This window comes from Nomascus leucogenys, chromosome 11 (assembly GCF_006542625.1).
Source record: "Nomascus leucogenys isolate Asia chromosome 11, Asia_NLE_v1, whole genome shotgun sequence".
Lineage (NCBI taxonomy): Eukaryota > Metazoa > Chordata > Mammalia > Primates > Hylobatidae > Nomascus > Nomascus leucogenys.
The window spans coordinates 106,655,598-106,676,607 of record NC_044391.1 but is presented as its reverse complement, the minus strand read 5'-3'; the positions used below and the strand labels follow the sequence as shown (position 1 = coordinate 106,676,607).

The window sequence follows — 21,010 nt, the reverse complement described above, 5'->3', positions numbered from 1 at the left end:
TAATAGAAAACAAACTTCCTGAGAAGATACAGGTAGTATAAATATAAATTATAAATTATAACTCAAAGATACTACTTTTAAAACTATAGCCACATGTTTGAAAGCTATTATGAATTATTTCTCTCTCTTGAAAAGGTATGTCTTTGATCTAGAAATTCCACACCTGGAAATCGCTCCTAGAGAAATAATGGAAAATGCAGACAAGAATTAGAGTGCAAAGATGTTCAACATAACATTATTTATAATAATTAGAGCTTTTGAAATAATGTAAATGGCCAACTTACAAAAATTATTAAATGAATTATGGTATGCTCACAAAAAATGTAATTCTTAAAAGTCACATTTTCAGAGATTAATAAAAATTCTTAGTGTGATAAGTGAAAAAGACAAAACTATATAATATGATGCCAATTTATTTTTTTAATCTGTATTTGTACAGATGTAAATATAGATAAAAAGACTAAAAGTAAATGCTCCAAGTAATTATTACTGGCAATCTGTTGATATCAGACTTTTAGGTGTTTTTGCATCACTATTTCCTATCATTTTGTGTTTTTCAAATAATTATATATTACTTTTACAATGAGAAAAAACAAAAACATAAATGGGGAGTTAGAGGGCAACATAAAAGTGAGGTGACTGACAGAATATGACGACCTCTTTCTTTTCTTTCTTTCTTTCTTTCCTTCCTTTCTTTCTTTCTTTTTCTTTCTTTCTTTCTTCTTTCTTTCTTTCTTCCTTTTCTTTCTCTCTCTCTCTCCCTCCCTCCCTTCTTTCTGTTTTTTCTGTCTCCTTTTTCTCTTCCTTCCTTCATTCCCTTCCTTCCCCTCCCTCCCTCCCTCCCTCCCTTCCTTCCTTCCTTTCTTTCTTCTTTCCTTCCTCTTCCTTCTTTGAGATCCTCCTGCCTTGGCCTCCCAAAGTGTTAGGATTACAGGTGTGAGCTATACCTGACAGCAATAACGTCAGCATACCCTGAGAATGACCCTTACTGCAGACACAGCTGACAGCAACACTTCAGTAATGAGGGTTGCCATGTGGAGGTTGCTGGGTAGGGTGAGGGTGCTAAGTGAAGATGCTGTAAAAACTGCATGCTTTTTACAAGTGGTTGCAGTTCTCCTGTCCGGCCTGTTGTCACTGGACTGTCCCTGTATGTAAGTTCCTCCAATAAACTGTAGGTCTTGTTCACTGGTTCTGGGTCTCTTCTTTAGCCTTTTGAACCTGGTGTCATCCTTACTGAAGTCAACAGGGGCCCAGCACAAACAACCATTCCTGGCTGTCGATAGTGTTTCTGATTGTTCTATTTCAGCAGTTATAAGTACAATGTATACGTTTCTGGTTTTAAAATATTTGAAAACAAATTTGGGATATTTAATTTGCTGAGTCAGGAAAAAATCCTAAACCACAAAAATACATCTATCATCACCATTATTTCCATTAAATAAAGGGCACTGTAACACATACACCCACAAAAGAAAAGACATAAACCCAGAGCATGCAGAACTTTACATTAATTGCAGTTAGCTTAATGAAATAGTCACCGTCTCATCTGTGTGGTTCCCATACTCTACTACAGACTCGTGAACACATTGTCATAAACCAGCACTAGTCCAGAAATGGAACTTCTGGTCTTTTTGGAACTTACTAGCATTTTAGAACTACTGAGCAGTTGTATTTTCCAATGACCCTCAACATCTGGCAGGTGTCCCCCATGTCTCTCTTGATTGCCTGCCTGGTTTCTGTGCAGTGCCAGGCCCCGTTGCCTTTGACATGAATGGAAAATGTGGCAGGAATCCGAATGACTCTTGCTCTTGAGTTTTTGGCAGTTGTTGGGATTATTGGCACTGAACAGCACCAGACCGAGGAAGCTCATAAGAACCAGACTTCCAGTTAAACCCTCAAACAGAAATAAAGCAGAGGGGTTTCAGCAAACAGCGGAACCCGCTAGAGGTTGCATTTATTCATTCATCCAACAAATACCTATTAATTTGCCATGTGTCTGGCACTGTGTTAGGATCTGGAAGTATAGGAGAACAGTTCAGTATAGTATAACAGTTCAGAACAGTATAATAGTTCAACTATCATGGTGAACTAAATAGGTAAAGTCTGTACATTGAGAAAAGCAGAGTCAAAGTTATTCTATTCAAGATAGAAGCTAGTACTCAGTCGGGTATGGTGGCTCATGCCTGAAATCCCAGCACTTTGGGAGGCTGAGGTGGGCAGATCACCTGAGGTCAGAAGTTCAAGACCAGCCTGGGTAACATGGTGAAACCCTGTATCTACTAAAAATACAAAATTAGCCGGAAGTGGTGGTACGAGCCTATAATCTCACCTACTCTGGAGGCTGAGGCAGGAGAATTGCTTGAACCCGGGAGGCGGAGGTTGCAGTGAGCCGGGATCACGCCACTGCACTCCAGCCTGGGCAACAGAACGAGACTCCATCTCAAAAAAAAAGGATAGAAGCTAGTACTTGATTAGATCTAATAGTGGTGTTTAACAGTGAAAGATTGGTTTTTAAATGCCACAACGCTGGAGAGTAAGTGAAATAAGAATGGGAGAATTTTGATAATTACTCAATTACTGGAGCGGGGATAATTTGGGCATGAGCGTTCTTTGTATCCTTCTCCTGATTTTTGTGCCTGTTTGAAAATTCCCATAATAAATGTGGCAGGGGAGTGAGAGAGCTCCATGACTGAAGCTATTGTTTGCGTTTTTCAACCTTTCTCTAAGTAAATATATCATATGAAAAGGCAGAATGAAAAGGAATTAGTTAATGATTCACAATTTACTTTTTTTTTTTTTTTTGAGATGGAGTCTTGCTCTGTTGCCCAGGCTGGAGTGCAGTGGCTCAATCTCGGCTCACTGCAACTTCCGCCTTCCAGGTTCAAGTGATTCTCCTGCCTCAGCCTCTCAAGTAGCTGGGATTACAGGCATGCGCCACCATGCCCGGCTAATTTTTGTATTTTTAGTAGAGACGAGGTTTCACCATGTTGGTCAGGCTGGTCTTGAACTCCTGACCTCATGATCTGCCCATCTCAGCCTCCCAAAGTGCTGGGATTATAGGTGTGAGCCACTGTGCCCAGCCAGCAATTTACTTTTATGATAACGATTTTGGTAATTCCTTCTGGTTCTCCATGACCTAGGGAAGGTTGGCCTTGGACCCAAACACCCTCACCATGTCAGCTTGATGAGCAGACACAGCGTCTTTGTAGTCTGAAGTAGCCCTGCAATGTTAGACCAGGGGCTTTCAAACTTACATGCTTCGGGACCGCATGGAAGACAGGGGAGAGTGTTTGTTAAAATGCTGATGCCGGCGCCTCCTCTGAATTAGAAATGTTTGAGGGTGGACCTGAACTCTGTATTTTAACAAGCACGATTTTGATGCAGGCAATCTATGGATCAAGCATTGGATGACAGTGAAAGATACCTTGATTGCTACATGAGCAATCACGGTCTTTTTTTTTTTTTTTTGAGATGGAGTCTCACTCTGTTGCCCAGGCTGGGGTGCAGTGGTGCAATCTCGGCTCACTGCAACCTCCCCCTCCCAGGTTCAAGCGATTCTCCCTGCCTTAGCCTCCTGAGTAGTTGGGACTACAGGTGCCCGCCACCACTCCCGGCGAATTTTTGTATTTTTAGTAGAGACGGGGTTTCTCCATGTTGGCCAGGCTGGTCTTGAACTCCTGACCTCAGGCAATCCACCCGCTTCGGCCTCCTAAAGTGCTGGGCAGGAGCCACTGCACCTGGCCCTGGGTCTTTCACCAAAGCATATTTGCTCTAATTCTTGCCACAACCTTAATTTGATGTCATCTTTTCTCCTCCCACTTGCCAGCATGAATTCTTATCTATGGGATTTTATAAAGATGACATGAAATAAAATACACTGAAAGAGCGCAGGGCCAGATGAGAAATTGTGTGTGTATAGAATATGTGATATAGTATTACTAAATGCTTCAACTGCTCTACTCTTTCACCACTTCTTTTACAACCAAGGATTTCAGTATTTTAAATGTGACCACCAGAGGTCTGTATACCTGTACCTGTCTTCCCTGAGAGAGAGCTGCACCATCACTGCATATCCCTGTGACTCCTACCAGGATTATAGGAATGGCAAGTGTGTCAGCTGCGGCGCGTCACAAAAAGAGTCCTGTCCCCTTCTGGGTAAGTCCAACCAGCAGTTTCCTCTCTGATTCACAAAGAACTAGTTTTTGGTATGAATCCCAGAACCACTTTATCATGTAAAAACCGGCCCCATAATTGTATTAAAAACTTGTTTTTCTGCTGGGCACAGTGGCTCATGCCTGTAATCCCAGCATTTTGGGAGGCTGAGGCAGGTGGATCACTTGAGGTCAAGAGTTCGAGACCAGCCTGGGCAAAATGGTGAAACCCTGTCTCTACAAAAATACAAAAAGTAGCCGGGTGTGGTGGTGCATGCCTGTAGTCCCAGCTACTCAAGAGGAGGCTTAGGTGGGAGGATCACTTGAGCCCAGGAGGTTGAGGCTGCAGTGAACTGAGATCATGCCACTGCACTCCAGCCTGGGTGACAGAGCAACACCCTGTCTCCAAAAATAAATAAAAGGTTAAAATTTAAAAAAATTTTTCTTAAAAAGAAAAAAATTTTTTTAAAAAGACTTTTTTTTTCTAGTCAGCTTTTTCTAGCCAATTTGTTCTTTGAACTACTCTAGTCTCCTACTAATAAACAGTGTTAGAAAGCAATGTAGGCTGGACATGGTAGCTCACGCCTGTAATCTCAGCACTTTGGGAGGCTGAGGCGGGCGAATCACAAGGTCAGGAGTTCGAGACCAGCCTGGCCAACATGGTGATACCTCATCTCTACTAAAAATACAAAAAAATTAGCCAGGCATGGTGGCGGGTGCCTGTAATCCCAGCTACTTGGGAGGCTGAGGCAGAAGAATCACTTGAACCCGGGAGGCGGACGATGCAGCGAGCTGAGACCGCGCCATTGCACTCCAGCCTGGACAACAAGAATGAAACTCCGTCTCAAAAAGCAAACAAACAAACAAAGAAAAAAAGAAAGAAAAAAGAAAAGAAAAGCAACTGTAGAGTATTCCATCCGGAAGGCAGTACAGCCTCCCTGGACCCTCTATTCTAGCATGGAAAAGAAGGTTCCAGAGGAGTTTCCAAGCTTACCCCGGGTACAGTCACTCTATATAGCCTGCTCCTGTGGGGACAGGAATACCCTTTCTGTGCATACAACCTCTCTGCTGGGAGAGGGTCCACCATGAGCCCAGAGACCTTCCTGACAAGTGAACTTTTTCACAGACTCATGTCTGTGTAAATGCCCTCACTCCACATTCCGGCTCTTGTGTGCACGTACAGCAGGTGGAAATGAGGTAACATATTGTGGAGGCTGCTTGGATATTCTCTAGGGATTAGTACAGATATTCTAGGTGGTTAGGACTTTGAAACTGGATGGCCATGAGGATTTTCTATTTTTTGCCAAAAGGAAAAATCCAAGTTAACAACAGGGCATGGTATAGACAAGGGGTTCTCAACCTTGATTGTGCTTTAGAATCACCTAAGGAGTTATAACACAATACTGATGCCTGGGTCCCACCCTGTATCAATTAAGGCAGAATGTGAAGGCCATTCTCTAGGGCTAGGGACAGAGGAGAGAAAGAGGGCCCTCTGGACAGCACACGAAGGAGGACACTCACCTGCTTGGTGACACAGTCAGTCATGTGGCAAGCCCAGGTCTATGCAATTTAGGGGCCCCATTGTAGTTCTTGAAGAAAGCATATTGCTTTTCAAGAGTGATGCTATTTTAGGTATGAACTTGAATCTGTTTTAATCTAGAAAAGGAATGTATTACTGAAAAATGTCGGTAGTTATTTTTAGTCCACACCAGTGTGTGCCACACCCTACACCCTCCCTCATCCTGCTACTGAGAACCAGTAAAGGGGGAAAATCACTGGAGGGTCCTGTTGCCCTTCAGCTCTTAGGGACAGGATCAGCCAGCAAGATGGGTCACCCTGCAGGCCCTCACCATGGGGGATGGAGGTGGGAGGGAGTTTCTCTCAGAAGTGGTGGATACAGTCAAACTCAACGTTCTTGCTGCCTCAGTTGCTGCTACGTTTATATAATACATGTTAATCTTACAATTTTTTAAACTTGTTTTCATAGGCTATTATGCTGATAATTGGAAAGACTATCTAAGGGGGAAAGATCCTCCAATGACGAAGGCATTCTTTGACACAGCTGAGGAGAGCCCATTCTGCAGTGAGTGATGAATGTGGTTGTTGGCTTTTGCCTAACTCTGATTTTGGGGATGGCTGAGTCTCAGCTTCCTGGCTACTTCTTGGCAAATAAGGGCCATGATGAAGCATCAACTTTGGAGCTGGAAGGGCCTAGGTTGACTCCTGAGTCTACCACATAATAGCTGTGGGACCTTGGTCAAGTCATTTGACTTCTCTGAGTCTCAGTGTCCTGACTGGTCAAATGGGGTAATAATGCCTGTCTTCTGGGATATTAGGTTTAATCTGATGCAATTTAAAAATATTAATTTAATAAAATCTCAACAAATCAGAGTTGTTAGTTTCACTGGATGACCATTCTAGTCACTAAGATCTTCCAGAAAACTGCTTGATTCCCCAAGAGACATAAAATTGAGACCAGGAAAAAATCAGGTGCCAGCCATATCTACAGGTCAGTTCCAGCTCTAAAGCAAACATGATGACCTAAAGGCCTCGAGAGGCTAAGTATTCCAGATGGGAATTAAAGGGGGCAGCCGATGATTAGACGCCTTGGGAAACAACTAGAATTTCCCTGGGCAGATGTGTTTTTCCTACAGTCTTGTACCCATTTTCACTTTCCTTAGGAACAACTATTTTATTTCATTTTATTTATTTTTTTTGAGACAGGGTCTCACTCTGTCACCGAAGTTGAAGTGCAGTGGTGCAATCTCAGCTCACTGCAACCTCTGCCTCCTGGATTCATGTGATCCTCCTGCCTCAGCATCCCAAGTACCTGAGACGACAGGTGTGCATCACCATGCCTGGCTAATTTTTGTATTTTTAGTAGAGACGGGGTTTTGCCATGTTGGCCACGCTGGTCTCAAACTCCTGACCTCAGGTGATCTGCCTGCCTTGGCCTCTCAAAGTGCTGGGATTACAGGCATCAGCCACCATGCCCAGCCTATGTTAATTTTTTTTTTTTGAGACAGGGTGTTGTTCTGTCACCCAGGCTGGAGTGCAGTGGCACAATAATGGGGCACCGCAGCCTCAACCTCCTGGACTCAAGCAATCCTCCCACCTCAGCCTCCCAAGTAGCTGGGACTTCAGGCATGCACCACCATGCCCAGCTAACTGTTTTTTTTTTTGTTTCTTTTAGAGACAGAGTCTCACTATGTTGCATAGGCTGGTCTTGAACTCTTGGGCTCAAGAAATCCTCCTGCCTTAGTGCTGGGATTACAGGTGTGAACCTCCACGCCAGGTGTGAGCAACTCTTTTAAAAGAGCCTGGAGGCTAAGCATGGTGGCTCACGCCTGTATTCCCAGCATTTTGGGAGGCCAAGGCAGGTGGATCACTTGAGGCCAGGAGTTCAAGACCAGCCTGGCCAACATGGTGAAACCCCATCTCTACTAAAAATACAAAAACCCCAAAAACAAAATACAAAAATTAACCAGGTGTGGTGGTGCTTGCCTGTAATCCCAGCTACTCAGAAGGCTGAGGCTGGAGAATTGCTTGAACCCAGGAGGCAGAGGTTGCAGTGAACCGAGATTACAGCACTGCACTCCAGCCTGGGCAACACAGAGAGACTCTTAAAAAAAAAAAAAAAGCCTGCAGATCACTGGGTTTCCCTCTTTCTTTGGAGCCATGTGTGGCAGCCCAGGATTTGGCACCTACCTGGTCTGTATGGGGCAAGCCCCTGAGCAACTTGGACCATAAAACAGCAAATCCAGGACTGACCTTACTCCTTCGTGGGACTCTCATCTCCCTGATTAGTTCCTGTTGTAGCGTGTTTTAATTTTATCTTTTTAAAAATAAACCCATAAGACATTATTCAGGTAACATTTGTATAGATGTACCCACATATTTACCACTTTTTTATTTCTCTGAGTCTGCTGGTTAGGGAATGCCACTTTATTTTTATTATCATCCTTTCTCGCATTTTGTAAATAGAGGAAAGTGTGCTGAGTAATAATGCGGGGAGTCCAGAGTATGGCAGGAACTCCAAGAAAGGAGATCTGACTTAGTCTGGGGGTCAGGGAAAGCCTTCTGGAGGAATGACATTAAGCTGAAACCTGAAAGGTGGGTTCACAGAGCTGGCAAAGTAAGAGTGCCCAGGTGGGCGAAGGCCCAGGAGCCTTCACAGTGCAGGGAGTGCAGGTGGTTGGGCATGATTGGGAGAAGGATGAGGAAGGCTGGGTAGGCTGGTGGACACGGCCCAAATTGTGGAAAACCGTCTCAGCCATGGGGGGTCTCCAAATGGCCCCTCAGATGGTTGAGTCTAAAATTGGCAGGAATTGATGTGAACCACACTCAGCCGTAAGCCCTAAGACTTCACAATACCTGGAAACACTGGTTCAACGATGATGCCTGACCATGGTGACTGGAAACCAGTGAGCTCTGCATTCACTCATGCCATCTTTACCAAAGAGAAGAGAAGGGAATATTAGAAACTTCTGACCTGGATCTTTGCAGAGAAACCAGAGAGAAAGAGAAGAGACTCAGTGATTAGGGAGGTTCAGTTTTTAGGAACCAAACCTTCAGGGGATCAGTTGGTAATATCTCTCTCTTACCGTTTTCTCTCTCTGTTTTGCAGTGTATCATTACTTTGTGGATATTATAACATGGAACAAGAATATAAGAAGAGGGGACATTACCATCAAATTGAGAGACAAAGCTGGAAACACCACAGAATCCAAAATCAATCAGTAAGTTGAGTTACAATTGTTTGCAGTGCGCTATTTCCCTTTTTGCTCAGAGAAATTAAATCACAAATCCACCTACTTTGTTATTTACAGATCTATGTTTTCCTTGTTCTATAAAAGATATAAGGGGACCTATTGCTTAGTTGTTTCCCTGGCTCTTGATCTCCCAAGCTCTGGGATTGGTGCAAGGGTTTTCTTTCCTCCCCTCCTTCTCTTCTTCCTTTCCTTCCTCCCTTTTTCCTTCCTTTCCTCCCTCTTTCCCTCCCTTTCTCCCTTCGTTCCTCTCCTCACTTCCTTTGATTAAACATGTGATACAAAAGTTATCTTTGTTTGCTATAAAGGATTTAAACAATAAAGGAATATGCTGATTTAATTATCCCACATTGTATACATATATCAAAACATCACATTGTATCCCCTAAATCTATATAATTATGATTTCTCATTATCAATCAAAAATAATAGTAATTTAAAAAAAAGAATTTCAAACATAAAAGTACAAGTCCTTGCTGAATCTCACCAACAATCCCAGCCCCAAAGGCAAAAGGCATCTCTACCTGCACACATTTCTATTCTTTCATGAGCTCATAATATATATGTAAACATGTATAATACATATATAACATATATATGTTGTGTTTGTATATATATGTTTCTGAAACTCAGGAAATGTTATTTGCCGCTGGGCATGGTGGCTCACGCCTGTAATCCCAGCACTTTAGGAGGCTGAGGCGGGCAGATTACCTGAGGTTGGGAGTTCAAGACTAGCCTGGCCAACGTGGTGCAATCCCATCTCTACTAAAAATAAAACAATTAGCAGGTGTGGTGGCCTCTGCCTGTAGTCCCAACTACTCGGGAGGCTGAGGCAGGAGAATGGCTTGAACCTGGGGGGGGGCGGAGTTTGCAGTGAGCCAAAATCACGCCACTGGCCTCCAGCCTGGGCAACAGAGCAAGGCTCCATCTAAAGAGAGAAAAAAAAAAAAGAAAAGAAAATGTAATTTGCAATAAAAATTGGAAACATTCTAAAAATCTAACAATGGGAAAATGGTTAATGTAAATATTCCCACTATACACTGAAGTCATTTATAAAACATAGAAAAGGAAATGCTTATAACGTGCTAAGCGAAAAATGTAGAATATCAAATGATATAAAGCATAAAATTAGCTTAACAATGTAAAAATCAATGAAAAACAAACATGCCAAAATGTTACATTGCCCTTTGGGTGGTGGGAATTTGAGTGCTTCTTTTTTCATCTTCTCTTTTCTTTTTAACTTTCTGATGGATATATACATATATGTGTTTAAAATTAATTAATACTTTAGAAAATCTTATTATCAGGAAAAGGGGGGAGGAGGCTTTAAGCAAAGGAATTTGAAGCTCATTTTATTCAGGAAATGTTTTCTGGGACCTATTGTTTACTAAGCACTTGGGTTGTCTCTTGGCCACATCCACAGAAGACTGCATAGAATGTCATCTGAAAGTGGCAGTCACCTGACGGGTTCATTGTGTAGATAAATAGAGAAAGTGGGTATGGGGTGGGTGGTTTGTAGGTGGCTTTTTTAAATGCATTTTTGGATCATAATAATAACCTTTGCTTATTGAACTAAGCATGTTATACAAATTGGCTAATGCAATTATGCCAAAACCCTATGAGGTAGTATTAGCATTCCCATTTCATCTATGAAGAAACTGAGGCTCAGAGAGACCAAGTAATTTGGCCAGTATCATACAGCTGATCAGTGTGAATCAGGTGAAATCAGAAACAGGTCTATCCAACCCCAGCACCTATAGTTTTAATCACTACATTAGATTCCTCCCATTAAGCTGTATTGCTCCCCCTACCCCCACCACAGTTGAAGTTTGGGAGTGCAGTGGGTTTTTTGTTTGTTTGTTTTTGAGACGGAGTCTCGCTCTGTCGCCCAGGCTGGAGTGCAGTGGCGCTATCTCGGCTCACTGCAAGCTCCGCCTCACGGGTTCACGACATTCTCCTGCCTCAGCCTCTCCGAGTAGCTGGGACTACAGGCGCGTGCCACCACGCCCGGCTAATTTTTTGTATTTTTAGTAGAGATGGGGTTTCATCGTGTTAGCCAGGATGGTCTCGATCTCCTGACCTCTTGGTCCGCCTGCCTTGGCCTCCCAAAGTGCTGGGATTACAGGCATGAGCCACCGCGCCCCGCTGGCTTTTTTTTTTTTTTAGGGTTCCCTGCTGGTCTGTTTCATTGCTAATGTCCCCACACTCACGGTGGGGGCAGCATTTTCAGAGAGAGCACCGCTAGGGGGCGCATCTTGAGGACTCTTCAGTGAGGAAGCTAGAGCAGAGACCTCATCTAGAATCTAGAATTTTCTATTCTGGAGATTCTAAGAGCTAGCAGGGGAGATTGTGCAATTATATAATGAAATTTTCTCACCTAGCAAAGCTTAAATATTCTGTCAATAATTTGTTACATATTTGCTTCACATATGTCTTAGAATTTTTTTTTTTTTTTCTTGAAACAGGGTTGCACTCTGTCACACAGGCTGGCTTGCAGTGGCAAGATCATGGCTCACTGTAGCTCAACTGCCTGGGCTCAAGCAATTCTCTCCGCTCAGCCTCCCGAGTAGCTGGGACTACAAGTGCGCCACCATGTCTAGCTACTTTTTAATTTTTTTGTGGAGATGAGGTGTCACCATTGCCCAGGCTAGGCTTGAACTCCTGAGCTCAAGCGATCCTCACTCCTTGGCCTCCCAAAGTGCCAGGAGTACAGGCATGAGCCACCAAACCCAGCCCAGTTTTTAATTTTCTATAGTGAATGTCTCCCAAGTAGGAATTCCTAAATTTGGAGTTTTGTATCTTGATTAAATAAATACCTTAACATCTTTAATGCACATTCTTATTTTAGTCATGTTTGTGAAAACGTCACTGTCAATCAGAGAATATGTATGAAAAGGAAATAATTGTTCTATTACATGGTGAGATTATGGGTACCTTTCTCTTTTTTTCAAGATGTACTTTAACTTTTTTTAAATTATTTTTACCATTTAAGAAAAAGAAAATGATATCAGAGCATGTACCCTGAGTTGATCCAGTCTCACCAGACTATGGGAATAGATGAAGTCACAGTCAAGGTTATTATTGGCGTGGTGACTCTCCCTGTATTTATGTATTTGTATTTGGTTTTTTAAAAAATCATTTTAAAAGGCCAGGCCCAGTGGCTTACTCCTGTAATCCCAGCACTTTGGGAGGCTGAGGCAGGGGGATAACTTGAGCCCAGGAGTTTGAAACCAGCCCAGGCAACATAGCAAGACTGTCTGTACAGAAAACAAACAGACAAACAAAAAACAAAAAACAAACAGCTGGGCTTGGTGGTATGTGCCTGTAGTCCCAGCTACTCAAGAGGCTCAACCAAGGGGATCACTTGAATCCAGGAGTTTGAAACTACAGTGAGCTATGATTACACCACTGCACTCCAGCCTGAGTGACAAGGTGAGACTTTGTCTCAAAAAATAAATTAAAAATTGAGATGTAATTCACATGACATTCACTTTTTTAATTTTTTTTTTTTTTTTTTATTTTTTATAGACAGAGTCGTGCTTTGTCACCCAGGCTGGAGTGCAGTGGCGCAATCTCTGCACACTGCAACCTCCGCCTCGCGGGTTCAAGTGATTCTCCTGCCTCAGCCTCCCGAGTAGCTGGGATTACAGGCACCTGCCACCACGCCCAGCTAATTTTTGTGTTTTTAGTAGACATGGGGTTTCACCATGTTGGCCAGGCTGGTCTCTAACTCCTGATCTCAGGTGATCCGCCTGTGTTGGCCTCCCAGAGTGTTGGAATTACAGGCGTGAGCCACCGCGCCCGGCCACATTCACCCTTTAAAGTATACAATTTGGCTGGGTGCAGTGGCTCATGCCTGTAATCCCAGTAGTTTGGGATGCTGAGGCATGGGGAATCACTTGAGCTCAGGAGTTCAAGACCAGCCTGAGCAACATGGCAAAACCCTGTCTCTACAAAAAAATACAAAAATTAGCTGGGTTTGATGACTTGTGCCTGTAGTCTCAGCTACTTAAAGGCTGGGAGTGGGAGGATGGCTTGAGGAGGCAGAGGTTGCAGTGAGCCAAGATCGTGCCGTTGCACTCCAGCCTGGTCAACAGAACCAGACTCTGTCTCAAAAAAATAAAAGTTAAAAATAAAGTGTACAATTTAGTAAATTTTAATATAGTCACAAAATGTACAACAATCACCATCATTTAATTCCAGACCATTTTCATCATCTCAAAAAGAAACCCTATATCCTTTAGTAGTAATTCTACATGTCTACGTCCTACCCACTGGCAACCACTAAACTTTCTCTGAATTTACCTATTCTGGACATGCCATATAAAGAGAATCATATGATATGTGGCCTTTTGTGCCTGCCTTCGTTTGGTTAGTTTAATGTTTTCTTTTTTTTTTTTTTTCCGATGGAGTTTTGCTCTTATTGCCCAGGCTGGAGTGCAATGGCATGATCTCGGCTCACTACAACCTCTGTTTCCCGGGTTCAAGCGATTCTCTTGCCTCAGCCTCACGAGTAGCTGGGATTACAGGCATGCGCCACCATGCCCTGCTAATTATATATATATATATATATATATATTTTTTTTTTTTTTTTTGAGACGGAGTCTCGCTCTTGTTGCCCAGGCTGGAGTGCAGTGGTGCGATCTCAGTTCACTGCAATCTCTGCCTACTGGGTTCAAGCGATTCTCCTGCCTCAGCCTCCTGAGTAGCTGGGATTACAGGCACCCACACAATGCCTAGCTAATTTTTGTACTTTTAGTAGAGACGGGGTTTCCCCCCTGTTGGCCAGGATGGTCTCGAACTCCTGACCTCAGGTGATCCTCCCACCTCGGCCTCCCAACATGCTGGGATTACAGGCATGTGCCACCGCACCAGGCTTAATTTTATATTTTTAGTAGAGACGGGGTTTCTCCATGTTGGTCAGGCTGGTCTTGAACTCCCGACCTCAGGTGATCCGCCCGCCTCGGCCTCCCAAACTGCTGAGATTACAGGTGTGAGCCACCACGCCCAGCCAGTTTAAAGTTTTCAAGATTCATCCAAGTTGCAGCATGTAGCAATACTTTGTTCCTTTTTATGGCCAGTGTTCCATTGTATTTATATGCCACATTTAATGCATCAGTTCATGGGCATTTGAGTTGTTTCCGCTTTTTGGCTATTATGAATAATGCTGCTATGAACATTTTCACCATGTTGGCCAGGATGATCTCAATCTCTTGACCTTGTGATCTGCCTGCCTCAGCCTCCCAAAGTGCTGGGATTATAGGCATGAGCCACCGTGCCCGGCTTCCATCACTGTTTAAAACACTTCCTAACTTTCTGGCACACGGGTTTCCAGGATCACTTTGCACGTTTCCTGCCCCAGCCGTGGAATCAACCATTTCTCCAGGGATCCCTGGTTTCTTTCAGTAGAGATGATATTAAGAAAACAAAATTTGGGCGCCTTTCAGATTAGTTTTATTTGTGGCACTTCTGTACTCCATGGGACTTATACATGATTCCAGTGGGGTGACAGATACCTCGTCACAATCACCCCATTCCCAAAGTAAGGATTAATATTGGCTAGACTCGGTGGCTCATGCCTGTAATTCCAGCACCTTGGGAGGCCGAGGCAGGCGGATCACCTGAGGTCGGGAGTTCAAGACCAGCCTGGCCAATATGGTGGAAGCCTGTCTCCATTAAAAATACAAAAATCAGCCAGGAGGGGTGGCAGGTGCCTGTAATCCCAGCTACTCGGGAGGCTGAGGCAGGAAAATCACTTGAACCTGGGAGGCAGAGGTTGCAGTGAACCGAGATTGCACCGCTGCACTCCAGCCTAGGCAACAGAGCGAGACACTGTCTCAAAAAAAAAGGATGAATGTCTAGAGCAAGCCTTCTGTTCCCAAAGCCAGGGGTTCCATGGTTCTTCCACCTCCCCAGAAAGACAGTGACTGACTGAACCTCTCCAGTGATATACCTTACCTTCAATTTGGTTTTCCATCTGTAGAAAACATCACTATACACTTGGAAAAAAGTATCGGACTCTGGATTTGCCTCTTTTAAGGTTCATCTTGAGAGGGAGAACTAAAAAAAAATACATGCTAAAGCACAATTCAATTAGCATCTAGTTTGGCTAAAGATATACTTAGGCATCTAGGGATGCAGTTTAATGGAAAGATCATAACTTTGAACTCAGCCAGAACTGGGTTGGAATCTCTTCACTGCTACATATAAGGCCTGTCACCTGGGGAGCTTGATCTCCGTAAGCATCTATTTCTGTCTATTAAATGAGGAGAATAATGCCCCCCTTGCGGAATGTTTCGGGGGGTTGGAGAGATGAGTCGAGAGACAAGGACATCATCTGGTGTGTACTGGGCAGTCATTAGCATCATACCTCTCTAATGTCATTTTGGGTCACTTACATAGCCCTTTGGAGTCAGCAGACTTTGCCCATCAAAGTCGACTCGTTCTTGGGAGGTTACTACACTCCAGCCTGGGCAACAGAGTGAACCCTGTCTCAGAAAAAAAAAAAAAAAGTCCGCTGGTCCAGGCTATGGGATGAAATAGTTACCAGCTTACCAGTGCCTTGCAGGCTTCAAAACTGCTTTCTCTCATTAGTAGTCTTTATCCATTTTTCAATCTTATTTCTTCCTTCCAGTGAACCCACCACATTTCAGAAATATCACCAAGTGAGTCTACTTGCAAGATTTAATCAAGATCTGGATAAAGTGGCTGCAATTTCCTTGATGTTCTCTACAGGATCTCTAACAGGCCCAAGGTACAAGCTCAGGATTCTCCGAATGAAGTTGAGGTCCCTTGCCCATCCGGAGAGGTGAGCTGAGGGTAGGGTTTGACAAAACGCTGTTTTCCAAAGATATTGCTGGATCCTGTCCAATCTGCTTGGTCTGATGTTTTAATAAGACTCCATTATTCACAAGGAGGGACATGGTGGGTTTTCCAAAAATAGTTTTTATTATAAACAAGTAGCCCAGGCCAAGTGTAGTGGCTCAAGCCTATAATCTCAGCACTTTGGGAGGCCAAGCTGGGAGGATTGCTTCAGCTCAGGAGTTCTAGCCAGCCTGGGCAACGTATGGAGACCCTGTCTCTACAAAAAAAGAAAAAAAAAAAAACAAAAAAGAAAGCAAGTGGCCCAGCCCACCTGCATTGGATGGTACATGCCTGTAATCCCACTACTCAGCAGGCTGAGGTGAGAGCATCACTTGAGCCCAGGAGTTGGAGTCCAGCCTGGGCAACATAGCAAGATCCTATCTCAAAATAAAAACAAAAAATTAAATAAAATATTTAAAAAATAAAAACAGGGAGCGCAGTAATCCAAGAAAATTATACTGCATGTACTTAAAGGTAGATAAGGTAGATGGCCTAGTAATCCAAGGAAATAATGTTGTTATATGCTTAGAATTATACAGTTCTTCCCTAACTACCACACTGCTTATAAGCTGGTAAATTGTTGTAGAAAAGAAAGCTTTGTATAATTTGGCAAGCTGATTAAACAGAGCCTAGTATAAAAAAAGGTACAGAAAATTGGAACATTTTATTCCCTTGACCACAGGCATGTCCACCACACCCAGCTAATGTTTGTATTTGTGATTTTGTATTTTTAGTAGAAAAAAATATTTTTATATTTTTAGTTTTGCCATGTTGGCCAGGCTGGTCTTGAACTCCTGGCCTCAAGTATCCACCCACCTCAGTCTCCCAAAGTGCTGAGATTACAGGCATGAGCCACTGCACCCTTGACAGTACAAAAGTATTATATTGAATTTCTTAAATTTGATAATGGTACTGAAAATGTCCTTGTTCTTAGGAAATATACAATGAAGTATTAAGGAGTAAACAATCTATTCTCAATTGCTCCAGAAAAAATAAACAATGTATGTTTGGGGAGAGAAAGAGAGAGAAACAGAGAAAGAGGGGAGAAGGAGAGAAAGAATTATTATTTTTTAAGTACAGAGCTGTGTTGACATGTATGTTTTGTGACAAATGCCACTCTACCATATAGTCCTAGCATCTAACCTGTGGACAGAGAGGGAGACAGGAAATGATGTGAGCAGTTAGTGCTTTGTGAATTCCTTTTTCTTAAAAGTTTAGGGACTGAGCACGGTAGTTCATGCCTGTAATCCCAGCACCTTGGGAGGCCAAAGTGGGCGGATCACCTGAGGTCAGGAGTTCTAGACCATCCTGGCCAATGTGGTGAAACCCTGTCTCTACCAAAAATATAAAAAATTAGCTGGGCAGTTGTGGTGTGCACCTGTAATCCCAGCTACTCGGGAGGCTGAGGCAGGAAAATTGCTTGTACCTGGGAGGCAGAGGTTGCGGTGAGCCGAGATCGTACCACTGCACTCCAGCCTGGGTGACAGAGTGAGACCCTGTCTCAAAAAAAAAAAAAAAAAGAAAACAAAAAAAGAAAGTTTAGGGTACCCTAAAACATTTAATAACACAAGTTTCTCCTAAAAGGATAGTCATTACATCCTAAAACTTTTTAATACTTTTTTCCCCTGAATATCAGACAATATATGTTTATTTGACAAAATCTAGAAAGTACAGAAATTGTTAGGAAGCAGAAAAATATCACCCATATTGTCATTATTCAGAGGCAACCACTGTTAATATTTATTGTTATGTCTATATAATCCTCCCTTCTTTTATTGTTTTTAAAGCTAAAGTTATATAGTAAATACAATTTTACATCTTTCTTTCTTTTTTGGGATGGAGTCTCGCTCTGTGGAGTACAGTAGTAGCGCGATCTTGGCTCACTGCAACCTCCACCTCCTGGGTTCAAGCGATTCTCCTGCCTCAGCCTCCGAAGTAGCTGGGATTACAGGCACACGCGACCACGCCTAGCTAATTTTTTGTATTTTTAGTAGAGACAGTGTTTCACCATGTTGGTCAGGCTGGTCTCCAACTCCTGGCCTCAGGTGATCTGCCAGCCTCGGCCTCCCAAAGTGCTGGGATTACAAGCGTGAACCACCGTGCCTAGCCATATATCTTGCTTTCTCCTTGGTGTTTTACTTACCATAAGCATTTTCTTTCTTTTTTTTCTGAGACAGAGTCTCGTTCTGTCACCCAGGCTAGAGTGCAATGGCGTGATCTCAGCTCACTGCAACCTCCACCTCCTGGGCTCTAGTACTGCCTCAGCCTCCTGAGTAGCTGGAACCACAGACACGCGCTACCACGCCCAGCTAATTTTTGTATTTTTAGTAGAGACGGGGTTTAGCCATGTTGGCCAGGCTGGTCTTGAACTCCTGGCCTCAAGTATCCGCCTGCCTCGGCCTCTTAAAGTGCTGGGATTACAGGCGTGAGTCACCGCGCCTGGCCACCGTAAGCGTTTTCTATATTAAAAACAATTGCTAAATAATTTTGTATCTTAAGGATATAATATTATTTACTAGACCATTGCATTTTCATAAATTCATTGACAGGAATATTTTGTCTTATTTTCCCAGGCCCCAGCTGTGTCGGTATGATCTTGTCCTGATGGAAAACGTTGAAACAGTCTTCCAACCTATTCTTTGCCCAGAGTTGCAGTTGTAACTGTTGCCAGGACACATGGGCATCAATAATAGAAAGAAAGCTACAACCACAGGCTGTTTGAAAGCTTCACCTCACCTTTTCTGCAAGGCACAAAAAGTATGAAAAAAACCAAGGCTTTTTTCAGTAGCGTCCTATGGATGTCACATTGTACAACATCAAACAACCTTGTGATTATAAAACGATCCTGGGAAGGGAGGCCCTAACTAGGGCAAGTCAGAAATAGCCAGGCTTGCGGCAGCCCAGCGCTGTGTCTGCTGCGTCCTGGGGCCTTGTTTGTTGCGACCTGTCAATTCTGCTGCCTGCCACGCGGGTGGTTCTGCCCATCGCGGCTGCGGGTCAAACATCTTCAAGGGAAGGACGGACTGGAGGCCTCACTGTGGACTCAGCTCTGCATTCTCTGTGCCACATTCCTCCAGTTCCCACACGTAGAAGAGAACGAAACTGACGTCTACCTCATGGGGCTGCTGTGTGGGTTTGGGAGACAAATATCTATGAAGGGTTTTTTGAAATCCCATAGGTGCCACATCTTTGAGATGTTTGATAAATGTGAATATGCTTTTATTTATTTTCATAGGGCTTATCTAATTTGCAATAAAAGAGCCTCTCTCTGTCAACACCAGCTTCTCTCTCGGGCTGTTTGCTCAGGGAAGGCAAGAAAGCCACGTGCTGGCCCTCTGCCTTCTCTAAAGTGTTGTTGGAGCATGGAGGAGCTGGAGGAGATGGGGATGGACTGACAGCTAAGAGGACGGCTGCTGGGACTAGATAGTAAGTGGATGAAGAAAGGACGAGGAAGCCGTGGGGCAGCCTCTCCATATGGGGACAGGGGATGGAGCATGAGGCAAGAGAAGGAAAAGCAGAGCTTATTTCTCACCTAAGGTGGAGAAGGATCACTTTACAGGCAACCCTCATTTTAAGCAACCCTTAAGAAATGTTTATGTTTCTTTATTACCAATGTAATCTATGATTATTGAAGGAAATTTAGAAAATGCATAGATACAAAATTAAAAAAAATACTATCCACGATCCCACCTATTAGAGGTAATTAATGTTAGCCTTTTGGAACAAGGCTGTCACTTGTTTTGCTAACACGTGAATTCAAAGCATGAACTGGTTTGCTTTTGGAGAATCTGAAGCCTCCAGTTTGAGGAATCCTTTGCTTCCCTGGAGGTAGATGCTGTCTGCGAATCTAGAATGACAGCAGGAGTCCAGTCAAGAGGTCCTGTCGGGCAGAGGCCAGAAAGAAGGGAGGACAATCGCTGGGGCCAGATGCCCAGTGTGAGGGCAGGCACGATCTGTCCCATGGCTGTGGCCACTGCAGGAAGGTCTGTGAAAAGGAGGTGACAGGCCCAGTCACCTCCTCTTCACCCAAGTGATTGCTCCTTCAACTGCTATCTGTGAAAATAGCCCTCGTTATGAAGAAATCGACTCTCTCTTTTTTTTTTTTTTTAGAGTTGCCTAGGCTGTAGTGCAACGGTACGATCTCAGCTCACTGCAACCTCCACCTCCCAGGTTCAATTGATTCTCCTGCCTCAGCCTCCTGAGTAGCTGGGATTACAGGCATGTGCCACCACACCCGGCTAATTTTTGTATTTTTAGTAGAGACAGGGTTTCACCAAGTTGGCCAGGCTGGTCTCGAACTCCTGCCCTCAGGTGACTGCCCGTCTCGGCCTCCCAAAGTGCTGGGATTACAGGCATAAGCCACCAAACCCGGCCAAGAAATGGATTCTCTATGTCATAAATTAAAGAAATCTATAAATATATTCCTGTGTGGCACATCTTCTTACAGATTTACATTTGCAGCAAATACAGAGTCTGTTTTATTTAAGTGAGGGATGACTGAACTCTGGGTGGAACAAGCTCTTGGACATGTTACCATCCTTCCTCCTCCTTCCCACATTTCCTCAGCAATTGTGGATAGAGAGATCAGTGTGCTGTAGGCCCTGGGTTTTGTTTTTTTTTTTTTTTTTTTTAGATGGAGTCTCGTTCTGTTACCCAGGCTGGAGTGCAGTGGCATGATCTTGGCTCACTGTAACCTCTGCCTCCCGGGTTCAAGCAGTTCTCTGCCTCAGCCTCCCAAGTAGCTGGGATTACAGGCGCCCGCCACCATGCCTGGCTAATTTTTGTATTTTTAGTAGAGACCTGGTTTCACCATCTTGGCCTTGAACTTCTGACCTCCTGATCCACCCGCCTTGGCCTCTCAAAGTTCTGGGATTACAGGTGCGAGCCATCGCGCCTGGCAGCCCTGGTTTCTTCTTAGCTTTATTGGTCCGTATTTTGATCAGCACAGTCACTTTTTTGTTCTCTTTCCTGGTAAGCAGGGAGTCAAAACAATAGCAAGAAAATGCCAGAAATAGAATTTCTACCAATTTGTAAACTCTAGGCTCATGGGTCTCCTAGCCCAGTACCTGGCTCACTGTAGGATGAGTAGATGGGTGAATGAATGGATAAAGAAAGGAAGTTTGTTCACTGGAGAGGAGATGAATTTCAATAAGTTTCATGTAAGAGTGATCAGGAGAAATAAAGGCAGTTATAAGTGTGGCCACTCTGTTCTCAGAATCTTTCTTC

At 43.6% G+C, this 21,010-nt stretch overlaps 1 protein-coding gene across 2 annotated transcripts in view; it reads left to right on the top strand.

Annotated features, from left to right (window-relative positions):
• LIPH (lipase H) overlaps nt 1-19,446 on the top strand; it is a 48,498-nt gene extending 29,052 nt beyond the window's left edge. The window contains exons 6-10 of one of the 2 annotated variants that reach the window (XM_003256585.4): nt 3,988-4,155; nt 6,139-6,234; nt 8,779-8,890; nt 15,555-15,728; nt 18,358-19,446. In XM_003256585.4, coding sequence (XP_003256633.1) covers nt 3,988-4,155; nt 6,139-6,234; nt 8,779-8,890; nt 15,555-15,728; nt 18,358-18,445 — 638 coding nt within the window. In that variant the 3' untranslated portion in view covers nt 18,446-19,446. The remainder of the gene's footprint in view (nt 1-3,987; nt 4,156-6,138; nt 6,235-8,778; nt 8,891-15,554; nt 15,729-18,357) is intronic. The other variant, XM_003256586.4, reaches the window with a different exon arrangement.
• The last annotated feature ends 1,564 nt before the right edge of the window (nt 19,447-21,010 follow it).